Raw genomic sequence first — 23423 nt, 5'->3', positions numbered from 1 at the left:
GGATGTACTTGGTGGGTAATGTGGGAGAATGGGGCTACTCAGTGTGTGCCTCAAGGAGATTTAACCTTGGGGGGAAAATAATCTGTGGGGTGAGTTGTATGTTGCAGGAAGTGATGGAGGAAGTAGGAACGACGAAGAGTGAACCAGATACGTGCGATGATGACCCAAACCTAGCCGGTGCTGGAGTCCAACAGTCAAACATACTGCTCTGTCCTGAACATCCACCTTGACAGATGGGAGCCAAGTCACTGAACATCTGGAGGAGTGAAGAAAGCTTACGGAATGGATAAATGAGTGTTATGTGGGACCTGGGCATGACGTAAATGGTATGGAATAAGGGGTGGAGACTGTACCGGGTCTGGCTGAGCCGGAATTGGTTTTCCCCTGTAGCAGCCCTCATGGTGCTGTGTTTTATGTTGGGAGCTGGCAGGGTGTTGATAGCACACTGGTGTTGTGGCTACTGCTGAGTAGTGCTTACACAGCACCAAGGCTCTTTCTGACATTTCCCCCCCACAGTGGGACGGGGTGGGCAAGATCTTGGGAGGGGACACAACCAGGACAGCTGACCCGAACTGACCAAAGGGATATTCCAGACCATATGACGTCTGCTCAGTATAAAGCTGGGAGAAAGGAGGAAGGGGGTGGGGTCACCCTTGGTCCTCCGAGGCAACCACTACGCGTATTGGAGCCCTGCTTCCTGAGAAGGCCCGACATCGCCTGTTCATGGGAAGTAGAGAATAAATCTGTTTTCTTTTTTTTTTTGCTTCCACGCGCGGACCTTTGCTTTGCTTTGCTTATATTAAAACTGCTGTTGTTTTACCCACAAGGGTTGGGTTTTTTTCTATCTTCTTTTCTTTCCCCTCTTTGCCATGTTGAGAAAAAAAAGGGGAAGGGGGGGGAAGTGATAGAGCGACTTGGTGGGTACCTGGCATTTAGCCAAGGTCAAACCACAACAGCTCTGTTTATGCATCTGGATAGTGATGGTGGGCTCTGGGTTTTAAATAGAACTTTTTACTGTAGTAGGATGCGTTTGGGGGATTGAAAAGTGGATGGTGCTATATGCTGGGAAAAGTCATTGCAGCTCAAACCAGCTGGTAACTAAGAAACTTAAAATACTGCAAAAAATAGCTGTTTCCACTTAGCAGGCAACTATGTTATAATTTTTGCACAAGAAAATGCATCAGAATTCAACTTAACTTGGAAAGAAAATCTGCTACACTTGCAGTGATGCTGAAACCAGTCAAAAAGGAAAAAATCTACAACCTTTTCTCTAGGAGCTTTAATACCATTTATTTGCATCATTGCAACATGAGGAACAGTGATGAATAAATCTCTTAACTACTTGAAAGGAATGTAGATATGGAAATGAGGAGTGGTTTTCCTTTCCAGCTATATGGTTTGTCCCCACAGAAGCATGGTATGAGGACAACTTGTCTCCATTCTGGATTATGTGCTGCTACAGAAGCACAGGGCCCTCAATCCTCAGAAGTGCATCAGTGAAGTTTTAGTGCACTGCAGAGGGGAAGAGCATGCCATGAAAGAAGTGTGCTGCCACTTTCTTTCCTCTTCAACACATACATGTATCATTTTACTCCTCTATTCCTCCGTACATGGCCATTCGTGTCTGCTAAGCTACTAATCCATCTAAAAAAGCTTGTCTTTTTTTTTTTTTTCTTTTATTCTAAGTAGGCTAGTGAAGAATTACTAGAGTTGGTGACCTTTTCTTTGGAACTAGGAATTTCTTGAGAACTTTTCATCAGGTTTTTTGTTTCTTTGTTTTCCAAAGAACTGGCTTACACGATAAACAACTTATCTGAAACTTGTCAAAAGGTGGTTTCTGTTGTAATTAGAGCAGTTGGTTTCCTTTGTCGAGCTTGTAGGTCAGAATTCCAGACTACGAAGGAATTGAACTCCTGCATATCAGAATGAGACTTGATGAACAGAAATTCAGTCATGGTAAAAAGAAAAGTAAAAAAGATAGAAAAAATAACTGTGGGGGCTTTCCTTGTTTGTTTCTTAAATATAAAAACCTTGGAAAAGCTTAACAGGACTGTGTTCATTGTACTAAAACCCTATATTTATGATATAAGTCTGTTCTTCTTCCTGATGGTTTTAACTGACTGAAAGATGCTCTTGATGTGTACGAATGAAGGACAGGAAGCAAGAAATTAATTTTAGTATTTTGTTGTGACTGATACTGTAGATTTAGTTCAGCTCTTTTACAATTATTTTATGTATCTTTTCTGAAGATGGACAAAACTTTGTGCTCCCTTTCTATTGCTCATAAAGAGGAAGAAGCTTTAGAGGACCAGTAGCTCAAAATGGAATAGAATCATAGAATCATACAATATCTCAAGTTGGAAGGGACCCATAAGGATCATCAAGTCCTACACCCTGCTCCTCACAGGACTACCTAAACCTAAGCCACGTGACTAAGAGTGTTGTCCAGATGTGCCTTGAACTCTGACAGGCTTGATGCCGTGATCACTTCCCTGGGGAGCCTGTTGCAGTGACCGACCACCCTCTCAGTGAAGAACCTTTTCCTAACGTCCAATCTGAACTTCCCCTGACGCATCTTCGTTCCATTTCCTCATGTCCTATCACTGGTCACCAGAGAGAGGAGATCAGCACCTCCCCTTCCATTGCCCCCCTTGAGGAAGTTGTAGACTGCGATAGGTGTTAGGGTTTTGAAATAGTGGTTAAACAGAGCCCTTGCAATAGCAAAAAGAGGATTCTCGGTTTGTTGAATGGAGAAAAGAAGACTCTACTCTCAGAAATCCTTCTGATTTTGAACAAAGTAGCAGTAACTAGTTTTGCAGTCCTGATGCAGTAATAGCTAGTAAATCAATTGGGCATTTATTTTCCTCTACCTTTCCTTTTTCTGATTTTTATTCTTAATTTTGATTTTTTTTTTACCCTTTTAAGAAAACAGAGGCTAAAAAAGTTAAAACCATCTTCCCTATTTGAAGTTGGCCTCAATTTCTCAGGCAGAACTGCTTTGTTGTTGCAGAACAATCTCACACAGTGCTTACCAGATCAGTGGGTTTCTTTTCCCCTGACTTATTAAAATGGGAGTGATGTTTTTGTGTATCACATGTTCTGCCAGAAAATAATGCTTCCAAGGCATATAATGTTAGTCAGATGTTTAGGAGTGATACACTCCAATAGCTTATGGATGAAGTTTACTAACTTGGTTTTTTACTAATGATTATCAAACACTGAGGCTATCAGTTTGAGTCAGCATACTGCTCTTATACATTATCTAGACTTGCAGGTACTTTAGTTTTCAGTCCATCTGTCCAATTCTTTTTTGAGTCCTGATTATTTTTGTTATTTATTATTTTCCAATATTGTTATGTTTGTTAATTGTTATTATCCAAGCCTGTACTCTCATAGTAATCATACAGGAAGTACTAAGAAATGAAAATATGGTGTGCATCAATGAAAGCATTTATCTAGAAGTGTTTGCTTCATGCTAACAGCTGGAATATTTTAAGCCTTACATCCTACTCTGTAATGGAACATTGCTTTGCAATTTTTTTCTCCATATAGCTCATCTTGAAGCATTAATATCAGTTGTTTAGAGCTGCTGTAATTGACTAAAAGTTCTCACCGTGTCTTTATAAAACTTAGTAACCAGCATATCTGAACATTTAAGTAGTTTCTGCATTTTAAAGAGGATGTAGCATGGCAAGACATGTCTTATTTTTATTTTTCCTTGTGGACTGTAGGAAGTCCCGAGTGGACTTTTCTACACTGGCATCTTTTTTCCAGTCCAGAATCTTCCTTATTTTAGCCAAAATCCAAGCTATGATTACCCAGCCTTTCAGGGTTGTATAAAAGGCAGGTAATTACAGTCCTTTGGCTGCCTGGTTATGGACTTTGATACAGTTATAGCACAGCAGTTACTACACATGGAGTAGGTCCATGTGATTATTATCTCCTAATGGTGGCCACAGTAGATGTTTTTGAAGGTGGTATTAAAGAAGTAGGACATTAGCTAAATACTTTGTCCATAGATAATTTGGGGGTTTTTTATTTTGTTTTTTTTTTTTCTTTTGTTTTTTTTGTTTAACCCTGGAGCATAGTTGTTAGTATATCTTACAGTTTACACCTTTTCCTTACCCTACCCCAAAAACCCGTTCTCAAATTGTAGTCCTTCTAAGTTTTTATGAATTCAAGTCTAGATGCTCCTTTTTGTCATTTAACTACAGGTGCTTATTTTATTCCTACTGAATTATTAATAGGGGGGACAAGGTCTATAGGATAACTTGAATCCATCTCAGACTTCACAGAAAATATAGAAGTTCATATTCATTATAATGAGTAATACTGTATTCTGTTGCTAATTTGTTCCTTCTATAGGAAAATATGCATTTTTGTATACTTGCAGGTTTGAGCATGTCCTGTGGTAGAGCTGAACCATTATTGCTGATTCATATCATGCATTTTCAATACAAAGGTTATGACTAAACAACAAAATCAAGACATAATTGCAGGATGGGTAATCAGTGATTATAAATAACAGGAGAGCTTAGGGATTACTTGGTATCTTTCATTTGAGTGTCTCAGAGATTCAATGTGAACATTAACTGATGAATTCAGAGTACCCTGTGCTGTGTGGTAGTTATCCCTATGTATGTCAGCCATACCCAGAGAGCTTAACTGATTTGCCTGAGATCATATAGTAAGCTAAAATATAAAATAAAATTTGATGCTTTAATCAGTAGACAGCACTGCATTTTGTACTGTGGAAAATCATAGGAAAGTTTATCAGAATAGGCACTGCCTTAGGCTCTGTGTTTTAAATTTCTCTCCTCTGTTTCCTACTTTACAGTAGAGTTCAGGATTTTCTTTGGAAAGATGATTTAAATAATCCTCTAATAATTTCTCCAAGATGCATCTAGTCCAATTGTGACTAGTAATTGTCAACATGCAGCTCCACAAAAATGAAAACATTTCTCTGTTTTCAACGTAGATACAGTGGCAAGCAGGTGAATAAAAGCCAGTTCACCAGGAAAAAAAAAAAAAAAGCCAGTTCACAAGGTAAATTTTGAGTCCCAAAGTAGAAACAAGTTTGAAGGGTGTAACTTATAAAGTAGTTCAGCTTGAAACAGTTTGACATTCAGCCACTGCCCAGAAAGAGTTTAATTCACAAACCAAAAGCCCAGTAGGCAGACCCAGCAGGAAAATAAATTTAAAATCTTCAGTATCATATGCAACTTGTACCTGAGCACTTCAGTATTTGATGAGAGCAAGATGGAGAAATGCTCCAGTCCCCATCCTGAAACTGAGAAACTGAAGCACAGGAGGTCTGCAGCTCAGATTCATCATAACTGGCATTTATTCACTCTAGGTTCCTACTGTAGTCAGTGGCCTGCTTTGGATCTTACCCATTTTTCTGATGGGTGAGTGTCTCTTGATTGCAGAGCAGACCTAAGGAAAGTGGGCTCTTAGTGTCTCAGGTAGAATGTATCAGCCCAGATCATCTCTTCTGTGATTGCATAGTACACTTTGTCACAGAGCAATTGTAGGCCAGTACCCTAACCATTAAATCCTGCTGCCAGCTATTTCATCATGTCCTTTATAATGTTTCAGAATTCCTTTAATGTCTAAAAAAATAAGGTACTAACACAGGATTATAACTATATTCCATGACCTCAGAAAGTAATAAATTCCAGTTTGTAGTTCACTGTGAAAGGATTATCAAAGGTGTCCTTGTCTCCTGCAGCCTCCAGCAAAATTAATAATCTTCATTAGTCTTGCCAGGGAATTATGGCTGCTAGTGGTACTGTGCACAGCTGTAATTCAGGAGTGTATTGTGGGAGTTGTTCATCCTGGTTTTTCTTCCTCTAGACCCTCAATAAGACAGTAGTCTATAATGTCCTTTACCAGGGATATTGTATAACAGGAGTTGGAAGCAGAAGAGAGCGGGCACGTATGTGGTCTCACAAAATCCTAAATAAATTTATGTCCTGGTTTCGACCAGGATGGAGTTAACTTTCATTGGAGTATTTGATACCCTGTGATGTCATGCCCAGGGATATAGAGGGGCGGGCTCTCTTGGGCGGGCTCGGGATTTTCGGGTCGGCCCGGGTGTGTGTTGCTGTGGGGGTGGTCGCCGCGCTCGGTAAGCCACTGCTGCATTTTACCCGTTTCTTTGTTTGGACTCAGTATTGTTACTGTTCTCTTGTTATATTTAGTAAATTCTTTCTTTTTATTCAACCTACGAATTCTCTTCTTTTTGTCCCTCCCCTATTTCACCAGAGGGGGGAGGGGGAGGGGGAGGTGAACGGCCGGGCCACGTGGTGTGGCGCCTGGCTGCCAACTGAGTTCAAACCTCCACAGTTTAATAGTAACAGACATCCTTTTATATGTGTAAATTCTGCCATATTACAGATTTACTTAAAGAGATTTTAAAAGCCATATTACAAAAAGATACATCCTATACTTTTTTAAAAAGCCTGTTGAATGCACATTGCCATATACAATATAGTTGAAATACTCTAGGGACAGATCTTGTTGTTGTGTGTACTCAAAAAATGTATACTGAGCATAAAACACAGCTCTAGGTCTCTAGGCCAAGCTCACCTGACATTAGACTTTTGGTTCTAGTAATGTGATCTGTCACATGAACACCATTTGATTGCATTTAATGGGTATCTTTTTGTTAGTAAGAAATTATATGTTTTTATGTCACTACAGGTTTATCAACCAAGGTTAACAATTTGGGTTAGCCAGAAACTCTTTCCAACCAGCCCAGGGAATGGGGAATTTCCAAAGGTAAAGTTATTTATGTAATTTCTTTCATCTAACAGTTTATTAAGATGAAAGTTTTCTCTAAAAAAAACACACTGTGGAAGTTCATTAGATTTTATTTTATAACTGCTTCAAGAGAGTAGCCAGCTCTCATGATTTCATCATGAGTTTCATGATATTATGTTTTTTCTTAAAGCCTCGACAGTTAAGTGAGGATTTCAGCTTTCATTTTAAAATTATGTTTTTAGCTTTCAGACTTTCAGAAAACATGGACTCTTTCTGGCTTACATGCCAAAAAGAAAACATACTAATTTTCAAAAGTTCATGTTTCTTAAGCCTGTCTCATGATATTAAACAGCTTGACATCTGAGTTTTGAATGCTTGATTTTAGTAATTCTCATGTAGCAATATAGAGGAAAAAGTCAATGATAATGCAGGAGGAGGGAAGGGGTAATTTGTTCTTTATTTTCTTTTTCTTTTGTTAAGTTTTTTGTTTCTGCTTGAGTAGCAAGCATAAAAAGATGGCAGTCTTCATTTGAGTTTGAACATAAATGCAGAAGATGTGGCAAATCAGATAAGTTTGATAAGGTTTTGGTCTGTTACCATAACTGGTTCCATAAACACCAAATTGGATGTGAAATTTGAATAAAAAAAATAAAACTGTTACTCAAAACCACGGAACATGTGTGTTTTATTCTCATATTCTTGTTGATTAAGGACTCAAAATCTGGCAATAAAATTGGCAGGTAAGCAAAGGAAAGAGTACATGGAAAACTGTTTTGATTAAATTTCATTTACTATCTAGACTGCAGATCCCTGTTAACAAAATTTTGCTATTCAATCTGATAACACAATAATTTTCACACTTTATAAATTAAGTCCTAAAATTCATAGCTAGGCTACATTTGTGTGTATCAGATTTGCAGACTTGTGTGAGCATGCTTAGCTTTAACATATATGAAAATACTGTCATTCTTGACATTGAAAATATTTCAGAAGTTCAGCTAAATAGGCTGATAGCAATGCTAGATTAAGATGAATGTGCTATATATGGTCACACTTATATTAAATGGATTTCCTAATCAGCTGTGTGTTAACTAGTTGATTTTTATTCATGCTTTTTAAGTTAGCAGTTTTTCCTGAGTTGATTCATTGTTATACACAGTTCCTTCCTGAAACATTTATTAAAGCTGTGAACTATGTGCAGCCTAGTTAGTAACAATGCTGCATTATTGTCCTGGTTTTTAGTGTTGTACATAGCTTTGAAAAAGTATATTAAAAGGGATAATGGTTTCTGAACTAGTCAGAAAAATATACATTTTTCTTTAAAGTGATTGGATTCCTGCTTTTTAAATTCCATGCATTTGTTCTAGGTTTTATGTATTTTTTCAAAAGATATTTGGCTTATGCTTAGGAGGATCAGTTTTTAGAACTATCTCCAAATTTTCTTTCATAACTGAGTTTCAAAAGCAACTTGAATATTAGTTGCACACAATCCAGCTTCCAGATCTAACTGAAACTGAGTGTCTGTTTTTTTACCAAGATTATAAAATCAGAGTAAACTGCGGAAGAAGACTTCAGAAAGTACCCAGTCCTTCAGTTTAACAGTTTTATATACTCATTGTTAATCTAAACAGGTTGAACTACTGAAAGAATAAAAGAATAGATTTTTTTAAACTTATAATTTCTTATAAAAGATACAACCAACAAGTATAAAATGATGTATTGATTAAAGACAACTTATTTTCAGACCTAGACGGGTCATATGGGACTTTTTATCTTATCTTATGATTGTATGGCAGAATTTCAGGACTGAGATTATGTTCACAGCCCAACACTGCTTTTGGAAATTTGCCCAGATCTTTGGTCTGTGTGGTGTGCCTGTTTGCATGTGTAAGTTTCTAGATTTTTTTTTTCCTCATATCCTGTAATGATACACAAGTAGCAAATTTAGTCAACAAAAAAGCAAAAAATGTTATCGCAAGGATGGAATTTTCTGGAGTTCTGTGAGGGAACATGATTTGTACAGTCACTAAATTTTTTTTCATCAGCTTACAATATATTACTAGTTAAACACATTTTTTTTAAGATCCCATTGTGACATATCATCAGCAACGTATTTTAATCACACAGCCTTTAGACCTCCTACTGATGCTTAAACTGAAACATATATTTAAGTGCTTTGCTAAATAAGCAGACTTCAGCCAGTGGAGCAGAATGTTTAAGTATGGTTAACAAAAAACTGAGATAGCTGACTAACATGGCACTATTTCTTTACTTGTCCACAGACCATGATAATACACTACAGTACCTTTAGAGTGCCAATAGGAAAAGGATTTCTTTTCAATGAAGTATTATAGGAAAGTCATTTCTTAGTGTATGCTAGCTGCTTAAGATGTAAGGTGTTTAAAAAGTGAGAGGTCTAAGCTCTGAAAGATTCTCTTAATAATGAGGCAATCTTTTGTAACTAAGACACACTTTCCATGTTGGAGGCCAAGTGGAGTCATAAAATAGATCTTGGGATATAAAAGAAGTAATTAAGCAAAGTAATTAATTGGTAGATAATACCTTTAACATAAATTTTTTGGCTGCTCACATTAGTACTGAGTTATTTTTTAAAGGGCTCAATACTATCTGTAGATTTGTGGCCATGAGTTTTGCATTCATGATATTGAGACTCTGTGACTGTGTTTTGTGCTTCATGTGTGCAAAATGGATAATTGCTAAGTATCGTCCATATTTGTATGCCAAAATAACTGCACATGCAACATGTGCAGGTGCAGTTTTACATCTGAGCTGTCCCAGCTCTTGTGAAGGGCACAGAATTTGCTTGGTTTGGGGGTAGCAAGAAACATCATTTTGAGGAATAGTGTAGCACGTACAATTGATGGTGAGCTGTGGAAAGGGTTGTCACTCCATAGCTTCTTCCCCTGTAGCTTTGATAGGATTGTTGGGGTCTTCCCCAGCTGCAACAAATGGCTGAATTCCCCAGCTCAGCCATGGAGGGGGCTTGTTGTCTTAAGTCTTTTGTATTTCAACTGCTAGGACACACTTGTTCAGCTCAAAGACAAGACACTTCCTCAGATGTTCCAAGGCTTGCCTAGTTTTTAAACAATCTTTTCCTCCCTGTGCCACTATTTACAGTTGATAAAGCTACGTTTAGTAGATGTTTACTTCTAAACTACAGTTAGAGGACTATAAAAACCTTAGGATATGAAAAAGGAAGGAGGATCCCATCAGACAGATTTTGTAGAAGCACAGCTAATATTGTTTTTCTTCTCTCCAGGGATATCTTCCTATCTCAAAGGAAGCAAATCACAAGAAGAAAAGTGAGGCTGAAGTGGCATTCCTGACTCCAGTAGATGGCTATGGACACAATTTCACCAAAATCAATTACCTCTTTTCAGTCATAACTCTTCCATTTCTATTACAGATGGTTCTAGGGTTTGATGAGGTCATGGTGTCATATATCAGGAATTGTTTCTGTGTAAATCATCAAGTGTAAGAAGGAACTATGGGACTCTGAGCCTTGCTTTAGAGAAAAATAGCAGAATAAATGTGTATCATAAAAATAGTTTTTAACATTCTGACTCAAGTGGAAGCTCTCAGAATTTCACACTGTGAATCCATGTTTACAAACATTATAGGTGGGTCTTCAGGCCTGGTTCTACCGCAACAACGTCTTCCACTACTTAAACTCCACAGCTCATATGCTGGTAAACTGCTCACCCTCTGTTTCCACCATCCCTAACTGCTTCTTGCAGAGGCTGAGAGTTCCCCTCCCTTTTTTTTTTTTCATTTAGATGTAACAGTCCTAATAGTTTATTTTCATCAATTGTCTGTATATCTATATTTTATCCATGTACTCTCTTGATATATAGAAGTAGCATGAAACTCATGGTTTCCTTGTGGTAAGCGATTGTGATGCTGCCACAGGATTTGAGACACTGATGAATGGTGCTATTTTAGACTTTAAATATCCTCCTTGGCAAGGTAGCTCTGATGGTATTATTTTTTTTCTTTCCATGTTCTGAGAAGGTGTTGGTGCTTTTTTTTTCTGAATGCTGTTCCTTCGACTGGACTGATTTGTTTACTTGTATCTTCAGTGTGGCTTTCTTATTCGGTGCTGTAGGTGAGTAACTACTTAAAGTGTACAAGCAAGGAACTGATTCCCTATCAGGGTACACTCACAAATGTGCAGTTATAGTGGGAGCAATCACAAAACTGTAATTTACTTAAAATTTCCTTTTTGATTCCTATCCACCTAACTTGGAGAAAGACAAACAATAATTTTTCATCACTTTCAAAAATTTTTTTTTGGTCTTTTTTTAAAGTCTTTTTGAAAGAAAAGACAATTTTTAATGTCTTTTTCAAATCCATAAAATAAAGGATAATAGGGGGAAAGGGTACATTTCCAAAGTACTGTTAACATGTGGATTTTTTTTTTGTTCTTGCTCCCAGAGAACTAACAATACAAAACACAAAGCTAAATAGTATCATCTACTCATGAAATGTTGTTGTGCTAGACAGTCTGAAAGCCCACTTTGAGTTTTTTAGAAAACTCTTGTCTTTAATCTCTTCCTTTTACAGGGCAAGCTTTGTTCTGGTTTAGCTTCTGACTGTTAAATACCAATGTATGCACTGCACTTCCTTGAGTTATTTCCTTTCCCCACTTTCTATATCCCTCTTCTTATATATTTTATTTTTCAATAGTTTAGATACATCTACTGTGCTGTATATAGAACAAGAAATAATATTCAGCATTTGTAGCATTTATGTATAGTTGCAGTTGTATACTGCTGAAAAAGCAGCCTTGCTGAAAATGCAGCCTTTTGTAACAATGTGGTCTTTAATAATGCACTACAAGTACCCAATATATTTTAGCTATTTTAGTAGGATTTGTTCAATAAATATGCAAGCTCTAAAAGTAGCCATGATGTCTCTGTTTTCTTACTGTAAAGGGAGGGCTCCTTTACTATATCTTTGCAGCTGTTCTTTACATGACTTCTGAGTTTATTTCAGAAATATCTGGTAATGTAAATGGTGATTCCTTTTGAATCGTTGTCTGCTAAACATTAGCTATTAAGATAACCTAAATACCAGATCTGGATTTGGGAAGTGATTGCTGCCAGAGCTATCTCTTTTAAGATTTGTGAGTAGCTGGGTCAGATGTGATACTTGATGCCACTTTTAGTAATCCTAGGAGGAGACTGTGGGGTTGTATGCATGGCAATTACAATACATTTCATTTTCCGTCTCTGATAAAATAAACTGAATTAACAGGCCTTTTTTCTATTATGTGTAAGTTAGTTTTAGAGAATGTTGATATATGCATCTCTCTCAAAAGCAGTTTTATCAGTAATATCTGCATTTGTTAGGTTTAGAATGTATATTGGTTTCATTTTAGCATAGAACACAAATTTAGCAGCGTTTTTTTTTTTAAAACACGAGCAGAGATCTACCAATTAACAGCCCCTGAAGGTTTCCAGTCATGAGACCAAATGAATGCAATTACATATACCATGAGTGTTTATCCCACTAAGTGAATTTACATGGGGATTGAGTTTAGCTTGATGACTTTGGTTGTGTCTGTATTGGTTTTGGCTGGCATAGAGTTAAATTTCTTCATAGTACCTTGTATGGTGCTATGTTTTGAATTTGTGATGAAAATGGTGTTGATTACACACTGATGTTTTAGTTATTGCTGAGCAGTGCTTACACAGTGTCAAGGCCTTTTCAGTTTCTCATACAGCCCCAGCAGCAAGTAGCCTGGCAGTGCACAAGAAGTTGGAAGGGGACACAGTGGGGATAGCTGACCCCAACTGACCAAAGGGATATTCCATACCACATGACGTCATGCTCAGCACATAAAACTGGGGGGGATGAACGTTGGTGGGGGCTGCTGTTGCTTGGGGACCGGCTGGGCGTTGATTGGTTGGTGGTGAGGTATTGTTGGGGTTTTTTACATCACTTTTTAGTTTTATCTTGGTTTTGTCATCGTCGTCCCCCCCCCCCATTGTTCTCTTTTTTTTTTCTCTCTCATTTTTTAAAATTATTAAACTGTCTTTATCTCAGCCCACAAGTTTTCTCACTTTTACCCTTTTACATCTTTTGTTATAGTAACATTACTGTGCTGGTTTTGGCTGGAATAGAGTTAAATTTCTTCATACTAGCTGGTATAGGGCTATGTTTTGGATTTGTGCTGGAAACAGTGTTGATAATACAGAGATGTTTTCATTCTTGCTGAGCAGTGCTTACACAGAGTCAAGGCCTTTTCTGCTTCTCACACAACCCCATCAGCAAGTAGGCTGAAGGTGCACAAGAAGTTGGGAGGGGGACATAGCTGGGACAGCTGATCCCAGCTGACCAAAGGGATATTCCATACCATATGATGTCATGCTCAGCAATAAAAGCTGTTGGGAAGAAGGAGGAAGGGGTTGACATTCAGAGTGATGGCATTTGTCTTCCCAAGTAACCGTTAGATGTGATGGAGCCCTGCTTTCCTGGAGATGGCTCTAAACACCTGCCTACCGATGGGAAGTAGTGAATGAATTCCTTACTTTGCTTTGCTTGCATGCACAGCTTTTGCTTTACCTATTAAACTGTTTTTATCTCAACCCATGAGTTTTCTCACTTTTACCCTTCCATTTCTCTTCCCCATCCCACTGGGGGAAGTGAGTGAGCAGCTGTGTGGTGCTTAGTTGCTGGCTGGGGTGACTGGCTGACAATTATAGAGACTGAAATGTACCGAGGATGATTGGTTATGATTGATAGAGGCTTCCTAACCACTTTAAGGTCACCTATATTACTACATCACTAATAGTGACTGTAGCATGTATGAATCATCAGATTCATAAGATTTGGGGAAAGAAAAAAAAAAAAAAAGGGGGCTACAGAGTGATCATACCTTAAAAAAAACCCCACACTATGGTCTTTTAAAGGCATGCACATAGGATTTCATATATGTCTTCTTCCTTGTAATGATCTATGAAATAATTATTAGATGTGGATGCAAAGAAACTGTCTGGAATATTATCTACATGAATCATGTTTGCTCCTGTCTGTTGTACAAAACTGACTCTGGGCTCAAAATCATCCTGAAGTCCTAGCTGCTCTTTTTTGCAGGGAGCATGTAGTCTGTACTCTGGCATGGGGCCTGGGCCAATAGCACCTTCTTTGCAGCTGCTGCAAATGAAATCCCAAGGGACAGGCCCTCACTGTTGAGTAAAATCAGATGGGTTGAGGGCTTGGAGGTTTAGTGGAGAAGGAAGATCTCCATATATAAAACTTACCCATCTCACAGCTTTCCCAAAAGACTGCCCCAATCATCTCCCCCCTCCCCACAACACAATGCTACTGATCTCTCCCAGCTGTATGCCTAATGCAGCTACATCACAGCTGAACTTTGTGGCATCAAGAACAAGAGCAAAAGAAGTTATATTATTTTCATCCATGGGATAGTAACATTTATTTTTCCCTATACCAAAGAGACCTTGAGCTGGATCTGAGAACCAGCAGTATAAAAGTTGATCTAGGGGGGTGGTGGTAGGGCAAGGAAGGGGAACAGAGAAGATTAGTGCTCCTCTGATTGTCGAGGAGGCTTCCTGTGGGTGGAAAAACTGATGAAAACAATTGAAAAAAAGCAGTGACTGTGTCTCAGTTAGTTGATGCATGTTGCAGAAGCTCTCAAATAAGCAAACAACAACCAAAAATAAAAGATTTATTTTTAACACAACCAACTAGCACTGTGCAAACATACAACAGCAGATTCAAGTATCCATAAGAGGAAAACAAAATTATCGCCACAAACTTCCCAGCATTTAACAGCAACTCCAAATGCTCTGTCACTCGCCTAAAAAAAATGAGGGCTCTCAACCTCAAGGAACTTTTTAGGGAAGCATCCCAAGCCATAGGAACCTCAAGGAGGTTTCTTGGGTCATGTCCCAACTCAAGGGGAGAGTCTTTGACCACAGAGCACTGCTCTAAGGAGGAGGACTAGCTCAAAATGGCTCCCCCAAGGGACTCCATTTATACCCAAGCCAAATCTGATCCGTGGTCAATATCAGCTCCCATTGGCCAAGGCGCCTAAGTACCGTAAAGCCCTGAGAACAAGGGCATGGAAAAAGGAATTCAATAGCTGTTACACTTCAGCAGCCAAGAACCCCTATTTTCATTGAGCGGGTGCACCTGCCACAATACAGTACAGCATGACAAACTCCCCTGTTAAACCCCTTGTTAAATAATTATTTGTTCAGTAGAAAGACTACTGAGAATAACTTTCATGCATTATTATCAGGTAGATTAGTTTGGGAAACCTTGGTTCTATCTCACAAACCTAATAATGCCTCATATAGGATCTGGAAAATCAGTCTTTGTCCCTCAGCAAAGCAAATTTAAGAGATCAAAGATGACATCACTGGCAGTTGCTCCCTGACCACCAGAAGTGACCTCCCTGACACCGGTAGTTGATGCCTGTACACCAGAAGTTGCTCTCTGATGCCAGAAGTATTCTTCTGCCAACTAGAAATTTCTGTCTCCATGCCAGAACTTTCCCAGTGACACCAGAAGTGCCCTTCTACACACTCCCTACACCCCTAAACCTAAAGACCTTGGAGACCAACCCTAAGACCCCTAACCCTAGGAGTTGTTAACCCTAGAGGGCGCTAGGCAGATAAAATCACTAATTAGGAACTAGTTATTGTTAGCATTGAGCACCACATTTTAAGTAAAAAGTAGGACAGAACTGCAAGTATTATCAGTTAAATTCCAGTACTGAAAAAACCAGCATGGTTAACTACTGCAAGAAGAAAACTAATCATTACACCTTGAAATAATACCACTAAGGACTAACCATTACACATTGGAATTATACCATCAAGGACATCAAAAGGAGATGGGTTTAAAAAGAAAAAATATATATTCATCAGCTTGTTCAGTGGAAGTTAGCTAAATTGTGCCTGTGTGGGTATAAAACCTATACAAAAGAACAGTAGCAGATTTAAATCAAAAGTTAGACTCCAATTAAACTAGACAAGTTTATTCACAAAAAAATTCCAATATTAAAGCTGTACTATCATATCACAGAATCACAGAATGGCTGAGGTTGGAAGGAACCTCTGGAAGCCATCTTGACAAACCTCTCTGCTCAAGCAGGGCCACCTAGAGCCCACTGCCCAGGACCATGTCCAGACAGCTTTTGAATGTCTCCAAGGAGACCTGCTGGCAATATTTTGTCTAACGCAGCTCAGGGTACCATTCACCTTCTTTGCAGCAAGGGCACATTGCTGGCTCATGTTCCACCTGGTGTCCACCAGGACCCCCAGGTCCTTTTCTGCAAAGCTGCTTTCCAGCCTATTGTGGGTTACCCCAGTAGGCAGCTAAGCACCACACAGCAGCTTGCTCACTCCCCATGGAGCAAGATGGGGAAGAGAATTGGAAGGGTAAAAGTGAAATAACTTGTGAGTTGAGATAAAGAAAATTAAATAGAGAAAGGTAATGCTGCACACACAAGAAAAGTCAGATAAGGAATTCATTCACTACTTTCCATCAGCAGGTGTTTAGCCATTTCCAGGAAAGCAGTGTCCTGGTTTTGGCTGGGATAGAGCTAATTTTTCTTCTCAGTAGCTAGAATAGTGCTGTGCTTTGGATTCAGTATGGGATTTGGTATGAGAAGACCCCTTCTTGTAGTGTGGTGGTTCAATTCCTCCCCCGCCTCCTGGGCCACTCGATGATTAGTGTGATTCCTCCCCCTCTTCCTGGGCCACATCTTGCATTTTTGAATCTGTAGTGAAGTTGCTATTTTAGTCATAACATATTTTACCAAATTATTTTGTAAATCTTTAAATTGGTTAATGATTAAGTGCTGCTAGTCATTAATAAATCTTGATTTGCTGCTAAATCATTACCGTGTTAATACTTTCATCTGTGGCATGTAGTCCCCTCACATCCTTATTTTCTAGGATTCATTCAAGTTTTGGTGAAGTAAAAGAAAGCAATATAGAAACTGTGGAATGGCTGGAAAATAATGGACATATTATGAGCGATCCAAACCGAGGGGCCTCACTGTAACAGCAAGCTGCAGCTGTGTTCAAGGACATAAACAAGGCCGAGACGGCCTGAGAAACTACATTCCTGCCCAAGAGATAAAGATGTTGGAATGTCGAAAACAGGGGGTCTACCTGGGGGGAGAGCATCGCGTGGACGCCACACCGGGACCAATCATAGGGGGCAAAAGGGCGCGTGAACAAGTAGCTTTAGCCTATTAGCAATAAGATAGCGGCGCGTGAAGTTTGAGATAGAGTATAAATTGCTGTGTAACCTTTAATAAAGTGGCATCAACTTGATCACATTGGTCGTCTAAGTTGTGTCCGGGACTTCCCCGTCAGCAAGTGGCGCCCCAACAGGGACCCACAAGAGCCTTATCCAAAATACGTGGGGCTTGTACCCTGGGAGTAGGGACCCTCCCGTCGGTGCTCGCCCGAGCAAGAGAAGACGGCCCAGAGGGGACAGTATCAGCCGTAGCAGGCGCTGCCCCGGCGCCTGGGAAGACGCGCGCGCAATCGTCGGGAATCTCGCCCTGATCAGGTGAGCGGCTGGGGAGGAGATGGGGTCCGCGCTGGGTAAAGAAGAAGCGGCAGTGGTTAAGCTCCTCCAACACATACTCTCTGAGAGAGGATTATCTTATCAGGGGAACCTGAGGAGGGTGCTGTTGTGGGCTCGGCAGCACGGACTAATCCCCTCAGTGAGCGCAGCCTTTGAAGCAGCTACTTGGGAAAAGATCGGCGCGGCACTGTGGGACGACATTAGCTCAGGCTCTAAAGACAGTGGGAAACTCTCCACCGTGTGGAGATTGGTCCTAGACACTCTGACAGAACTGAAAGCGGAACGGCAGACCCCCGCCTCCGCTTTCGCTGCCTGGTCAGCAGAGGCCGAACGCGCTGGCGCTCAGGATTCCGCCACTGCTGGGACGTTCGCGGGATCCCTGTTCCCCAAGGCGGCTCCTAAAAGGAGGGACGGGGACGCTGCACGCGCAGCACCCGTGCGGCAGGGAAGGCAAGAGCAAAAGTCAACAGGTTTACTACAGCTCGACTCCCCTCCCTCAAGCCCAAAAGATCAATCACCGGAGCGCTCGGCCCGGCCCCGCTCTCGCCGGCCCCCGCCCGACCCCCCCGCCGCCGCCGCCGCTGCTTCCTCCTTAGAGGACGGCGCCGACCCAGCCCTGCCCCCGTCCTCGCCCCCGACACCTCGGTCGCCGCAGGAACAATCTCGTTATGGTTTACAAGATCAGCATTTGCAAGAACTAACGAGAAAATTAGAGCAACTTGAAATCCGAATGCAGCAAGCGGCTCAGCCCACCCCCACAGCACCGCCGCCTCTTCCTTTTAACCCCTTCTTCCGCGACCCGGGGAATGAAAGTTAAATTCCTTGATATGCTTGCTTATGACAATGCTAACGACAAAACTAAGAAAGCTTTAAGCCTTCTCCCACGACAATCTACTGCAGGTCAGCTGCTGGAGGCAGCAGAGCGAATGCTCGATCAGGAGAAAGCTGCCTTTATGGCTGCTGCGGTAGGAGCTGCAGTAACACCAATTGTCAGAGGCAGACACAATAAAGGGAAGCGAGATAAGAAGTGCTTTAACTGTGGACAAATGGGTCATTTCAAATCAGAATGTCGTGCTCACGTGTCTCGTAAGAGGGGAAACGGGAGGCAGAGCGCGCCCCGCCCTCGCACGACAACACAAGTCCAGGGTGCTTGGACCGCTGCTCCGCTGCCACCTCAGGAAGCGCAGGGGTGGACTTGGCAACAGCAGTAGCTGTTACTCTTACAGACACTACAATACATCTGGTTGATTCTAATTTGGTGGGACCTCTGGGTCATGGTTTAAGTGCCTTATTAATTGGACGTTCCTCAGCATCTGCAAGAGGTATTTTTGTCATCCCAGGACTTATTGATGCTGACTTTGAGGGAACAATTAAAATCATGGTATACACACTTACTCCCCCCTTGACTATCATGGAGGGATCGAAAATTGCTCAGCTAATTCCATTTGAATCAAAAGTGCCTAATGCAGAACAAAAGAAGAGAGGTGAAAAAGGCTTTGGGTCCACCGGACAACCAGATGTTTTGTTAGCCCTGGACATTAGTCGGGGGAAGCCAGAGGAGCAGATGGAGATGAGACACCCTAATGGACAGACGAGTAAATTACGAATGCTCATTGATACTGGAGCAGACGTCACGCTCGTACCCCTTTATCAGTGGCCTAGACAGTGGCCTTTAGTGCCAGCTAATACAGGAGTTCTAGGGGTTGAAGGAACTCAAGTCACATCCATCAGCAGAGACACAATAGCATTTATGTTTCCGGATGGCAAGGTAGTAACCACATGTCCCTATGTGATGCACTCACCTGTGGCACTGGTGGGCAGAGATCTGCTCAGTCAAATGGGAGCTCGATTGATTACTTCGCCTTTTTAGGCACAGCCACAGTAAAGCAGCCAATCCTAAAATTAACCTGGAAAACTGATGATCCCATATGGATCGACCAGTGGCCGCTGAAACTGGACCGGCTGCAAATTATTAATGATTTGGTACAGGAACAGCTAGATGCCGGACATATCCTGCCTTCAACTAGCCCATGGAACACTCCGATTTTTACAATTCAGAAAAAATCTGGGAAATGGCATCTGTTACATGATTTGAGAGCGATTAATGCGGTTATCTCTGACATGGGCACCTTACAACCTGGTTTGCCTTCCCCAGTAATGTTACCTGAAGGCTGGGATCTGGTGGTTATCGATCTAAAAGATTGCTTCTTTACAATCCCCTTACATCCAGAGGATGCTGAAAGGTTTGCCTTTACAGTGCCATCGATTAATAAGGCCGAACCAGCAAAGAGGTATCACTGGGTGGTGCTACCACAAGGGATGAAAAATTCACCCACGATCTGTCAGTCTTTCGTCACGTGGGCTCTGGAACCCATCCGAAAACAGTATCCTCATTTACTCATTTATCATTACATGGATGAGATCTTAGTGGCAGGAAAACAACTGGACTGCGAGACAATATTGGGTCAGCTAACATGCAGTCTCAGGGAGAGGGGATTAGAGATAGCACCAGAGAAAATTCAGAAACAGGGACCATGGCTGTATCTGGGCTGGATTATTACAGATGCAATGATTCGCCCTCAAAAGGTTAAAATCAACACAAAAATAGAAACATTGTCTGATGTGCAGAGATTAATTGGGGATATCCAGTGGGTTCGTAATATCTGTGGAATTACGAACGATGATCTGAAACCTTTGATGCCACTCCTGGGCACATCTGTACTAGCTCAGGAGCGCCGTCAACTGGATGAGGATCAACAGCAAGCCTTACAAGTAATGACCAATAAAATCATGACAGCTTATACTCACAGACGATTGGATGATAAAGCTCTTTCTTTTATGTTAGTTAACTCTGGGGGTGAACGTGAACACCCATTAGGGCTTATTATTCAGTTGAGTGAAACAAAACCAAATTTATGAATTTTGGAATGGATTTTTCTCCCTTTTCAGCCCAGAAACACAGTTGTTACACGTCCTGAATTATTTTCACAGCTTGTCATAAAAGGGAGGCAGCGAATTTTAGACATCTCAGGCATCGAACCAGAGGTCATCTACATACCTGTATCTCAGTTCTATTTAGATTGGTTATTATCTGCTTCAACTGTCTTTCAAATAGCAATTGCTGATTTCTTAGGTACTATCACCAATAGTTATCCATCGGATAAGCTTTTGTCATTATTATGCCGTCAGCGGTTTGTACATTTACCCTTGCGATCAGAGGTTCCAGTAGAAGGGATAACTGTCTTCACTGATGCTGGACGAAAATCTCGAAGGGCTGCAGTCACCTGGAAGGAAGGGGACACCTGGGAACATCAAATACTCCCTGGAGTGCCTGGTGACTCCTTACAGACTTTAGAACTTCGAGCTGTTATTTGGACATTTCAACGCTGGTCTCAAGAACCTCTCAATATAGTATCAGACTCATTGTATGTTGTGGGTACAGTACAACGTCTGGAAAACAGCATGGTAAAACCTGTGCGAAATCCTGTATTACATACTTTGTTGTTACAATTGCTGACACTTTTGAACCAACGTCAGGATGAATATTTCATTATGCACATTTGCAGTCATCAGCGATGTGGAGTCCTTGCGTTGGGAAATACTTGAGCCGATCAGCTTGTTGCTCCAGCCTGGACGGGCCCTGCCGTTAACACCTTTGAACAGGCCAGGCTGTCACACCAGTTTTTTCACCAATCAGCAAAAATGTTAGCCAGACAATTTCACATTCCTGTGGCTGATGCTAGAGGAATTGTGCAATCCTGTCCCAATTGCCAGAAGGTAGGAGTCGGCCTCGGTTTGGGAGTGAATCCCCGAGGACTCCAACCTCTACAACTTTGGCAGATGGATGTGACTCATATCCCAGAATTTGGCAGGCTTAAATATGTGCATGTCTCTATTGATACCTTTTCTCTAGCACTCTGGGCAACAGCACAAACAGGTGAAACAGCACGGCATGTCATCAAACATATGCATGCTGCAATTATGGCACTGGGTGTGCCTGCACAGATCAAAACTGACAATGGTCCGGCCTACACTTCCCGGAAATTTACTCATTTTTGCCAACTCTGGGGTATACGTCACATCACAGGAATACCGCATTCCCCCACGGGACAAGCCATCGTGGAGAGAGCACATCAAACCTTGAAAGCGCTTTTGCAAAAACAAAAAGGGGGAGAGGTCTTGGCTGCTGCAAAGCGACTTGCAAAAGCGGTGTATGTGTTAAATTACTTACGGCTCACAGGTGATAGAAATGAACCACCAGTAATAATACATAGTTTGGGTTTGAAATCTGGTACAAACCAATGTGACAGTAATGTTTTTGTTCAATACAGGGATGTCGTTACAGGAGAATGGAAAGGACCTGCAGAACTAAGAATGACCGGTCGGGGATATGCTTGTGTTGTTACAGATACCGGCGTCAGATGGGTACCGAGTCAATGGGTGCGGCCCTGGAAAGGGGAAGTCAGGAAGAACGACGCAGAGCACTAGGCTCACTCACAGGTCCTAGGCAGGGGTTTATGCTTGTGTCTTTACAGGTAGCAATTCATCTACGTAGGCCTCTGCGAACTGGACGAAGCACCCTGTGTTTTGAGGCACTTCAGAGACACCAACATCGACTGCACCTGGTTCTGACCTCGTTGCTGACAGCACTACATCCAGCAAACAGAGAAGCCTTTTGTCTTTTCCTGGGCTTGCAGTCGTTTTGCACGGCTGTTCGAATACAGCCGCTTATCACAGATCAGAAGTTTATACTGAAGCAAGTTGGTTGTCTGACTTTGCAAACAAGCCGACATATCAGCAATCCACTTTTAGTTACAGAAAGGCAGGCTTAGTTTTTAGAAAACAGCAGTAGTTTGTTAAAGTTATAGGCTTAATTGAAAACCTTAGATAAAGGATTTTAGCAGAAATTGGTTTTGAAGCTTTGTAGATGCTTGGCTTTGCAGTGTGTTAATTAGAACAATAAGATAGTAGATAAGAATTGTGGTGTTGGGAAAGAACTGTTCTCGAAACTGGCAGGTGTACCAGGACACCTGAGAAAGGAAAGTGAAATGATGACTACACGTCAAATGTGGGCCACATTTGTTCTGGTTTGGCTCACATTAAGCCATGAAGGGATTCTTGACATCGAACCCAGAGCAACCATTTGGGTAACCTGGGCAAACGCATCTGGGATAAAGGATTTCTGTTTGAGTCTACAACAAGCAGATGATCCTTTTCGAACCTGTTTAATTGGCATTCCGTTGCGGGAGAATGAAACTGATTTTGAAGGATATTGGAAACAACAGAGAGTGGACCTGATTGGCAGACCAGATGACGATAGTTGTTTCATTTCCAATTGGCCCTCCATGCGTAATGCAGCTTGGCAAAAGACAGTCATTGAGAATCTAAACCAGTTAACTTCTTTACCCTTGCAAGAATTGGATTTGTTGGCCAGTGTTACACCTGTTAAGTATGTTGATGTTACGGAGAGGCCAAACTGCCATAATGTGGTTCCTCAGCTGCAGCCAGTGAATGGCACAGGAGTGGTTTGGTTTGGTGACCCATGGCATATTTGGTTAGCTCAGAATGGTCGCCAAGATTTGTTTGTAGGTTATCAAAATGTGACAGGGCATTCTTCTTGGAATAATTTGAAAATAGGAGGATTCTCCGTAGAAACCACAGGGGGCTTTAAACTTCCACCTGGAGTGTTTCTGATTTGTGGGGATAGAGCATGGCCTGGTATTCCTATACGACCTGTTGGTGGTCCTTGTTATCTTGGACGACTAACATTGTTTGCTCCCCACATGAGAGATTTGCTAAATCCCAGTCAGAGTCAGGGGCGAAGATCAGGCAGATCTATTTGAAACTTTGATGAAACATGCAACGATGAAGTGCAGCTACCATCGTTAGCCACAATTATAGTCACATCCTTTTTCCTCCCAGGAGGAATGGCTGCCATAAATGCAAAAAATATACAGCGATTGGCTTGTTGGTGTGAGAAACAATCTAATTTGACTTCGCAAATGATAAGCACATTACTCACTGATGTGAGACATGATGTGAGACAAGTGTTAGACATGCTA

The 23423-nt window shown here is 41.2% G+C and overlaps 1 protein-coding gene across 2 annotated transcripts in view; it reads left to right on the top strand.

Moving 5' to 3' along the window:
• LOC141917757 (neuronal regeneration-related protein-like) overlaps positions 1-11689 on the top strand; it is a 62002-nt gene extending 50313 nt beyond the window's left edge. For both annotated transcript variants that reach the window (XM_074811193.1, XM_074811192.1), the window contains exons 3-4: positions 6706-6783; positions 10046-11689. In XM_074811193.1, coding sequence (XP_074667294.1) covers positions 6706-6783; positions 10046-10264 — 297 coding nt within the window. In that variant the 3' untranslated portion in view covers positions 10265-11689. The remainder of the gene's footprint in view (positions 1-6705; positions 6784-10045) is intronic.
• The last annotated feature ends 11734 nt before the right edge of the window (positions 11690-23423 follow it).

This window comes from Strix aluco, chromosome W (assembly GCF_031877795.1).
Source record: "Strix aluco isolate bStrAlu1 chromosome W, bStrAlu1.hap1, whole genome shotgun sequence".
NCBI lineage: Eukaryota > Metazoa > Chordata > Aves > Strigiformes > Strigidae > Strix > Strix aluco.
This window is presented reverse-complemented; position numbering and strand designations above follow the sequence as displayed.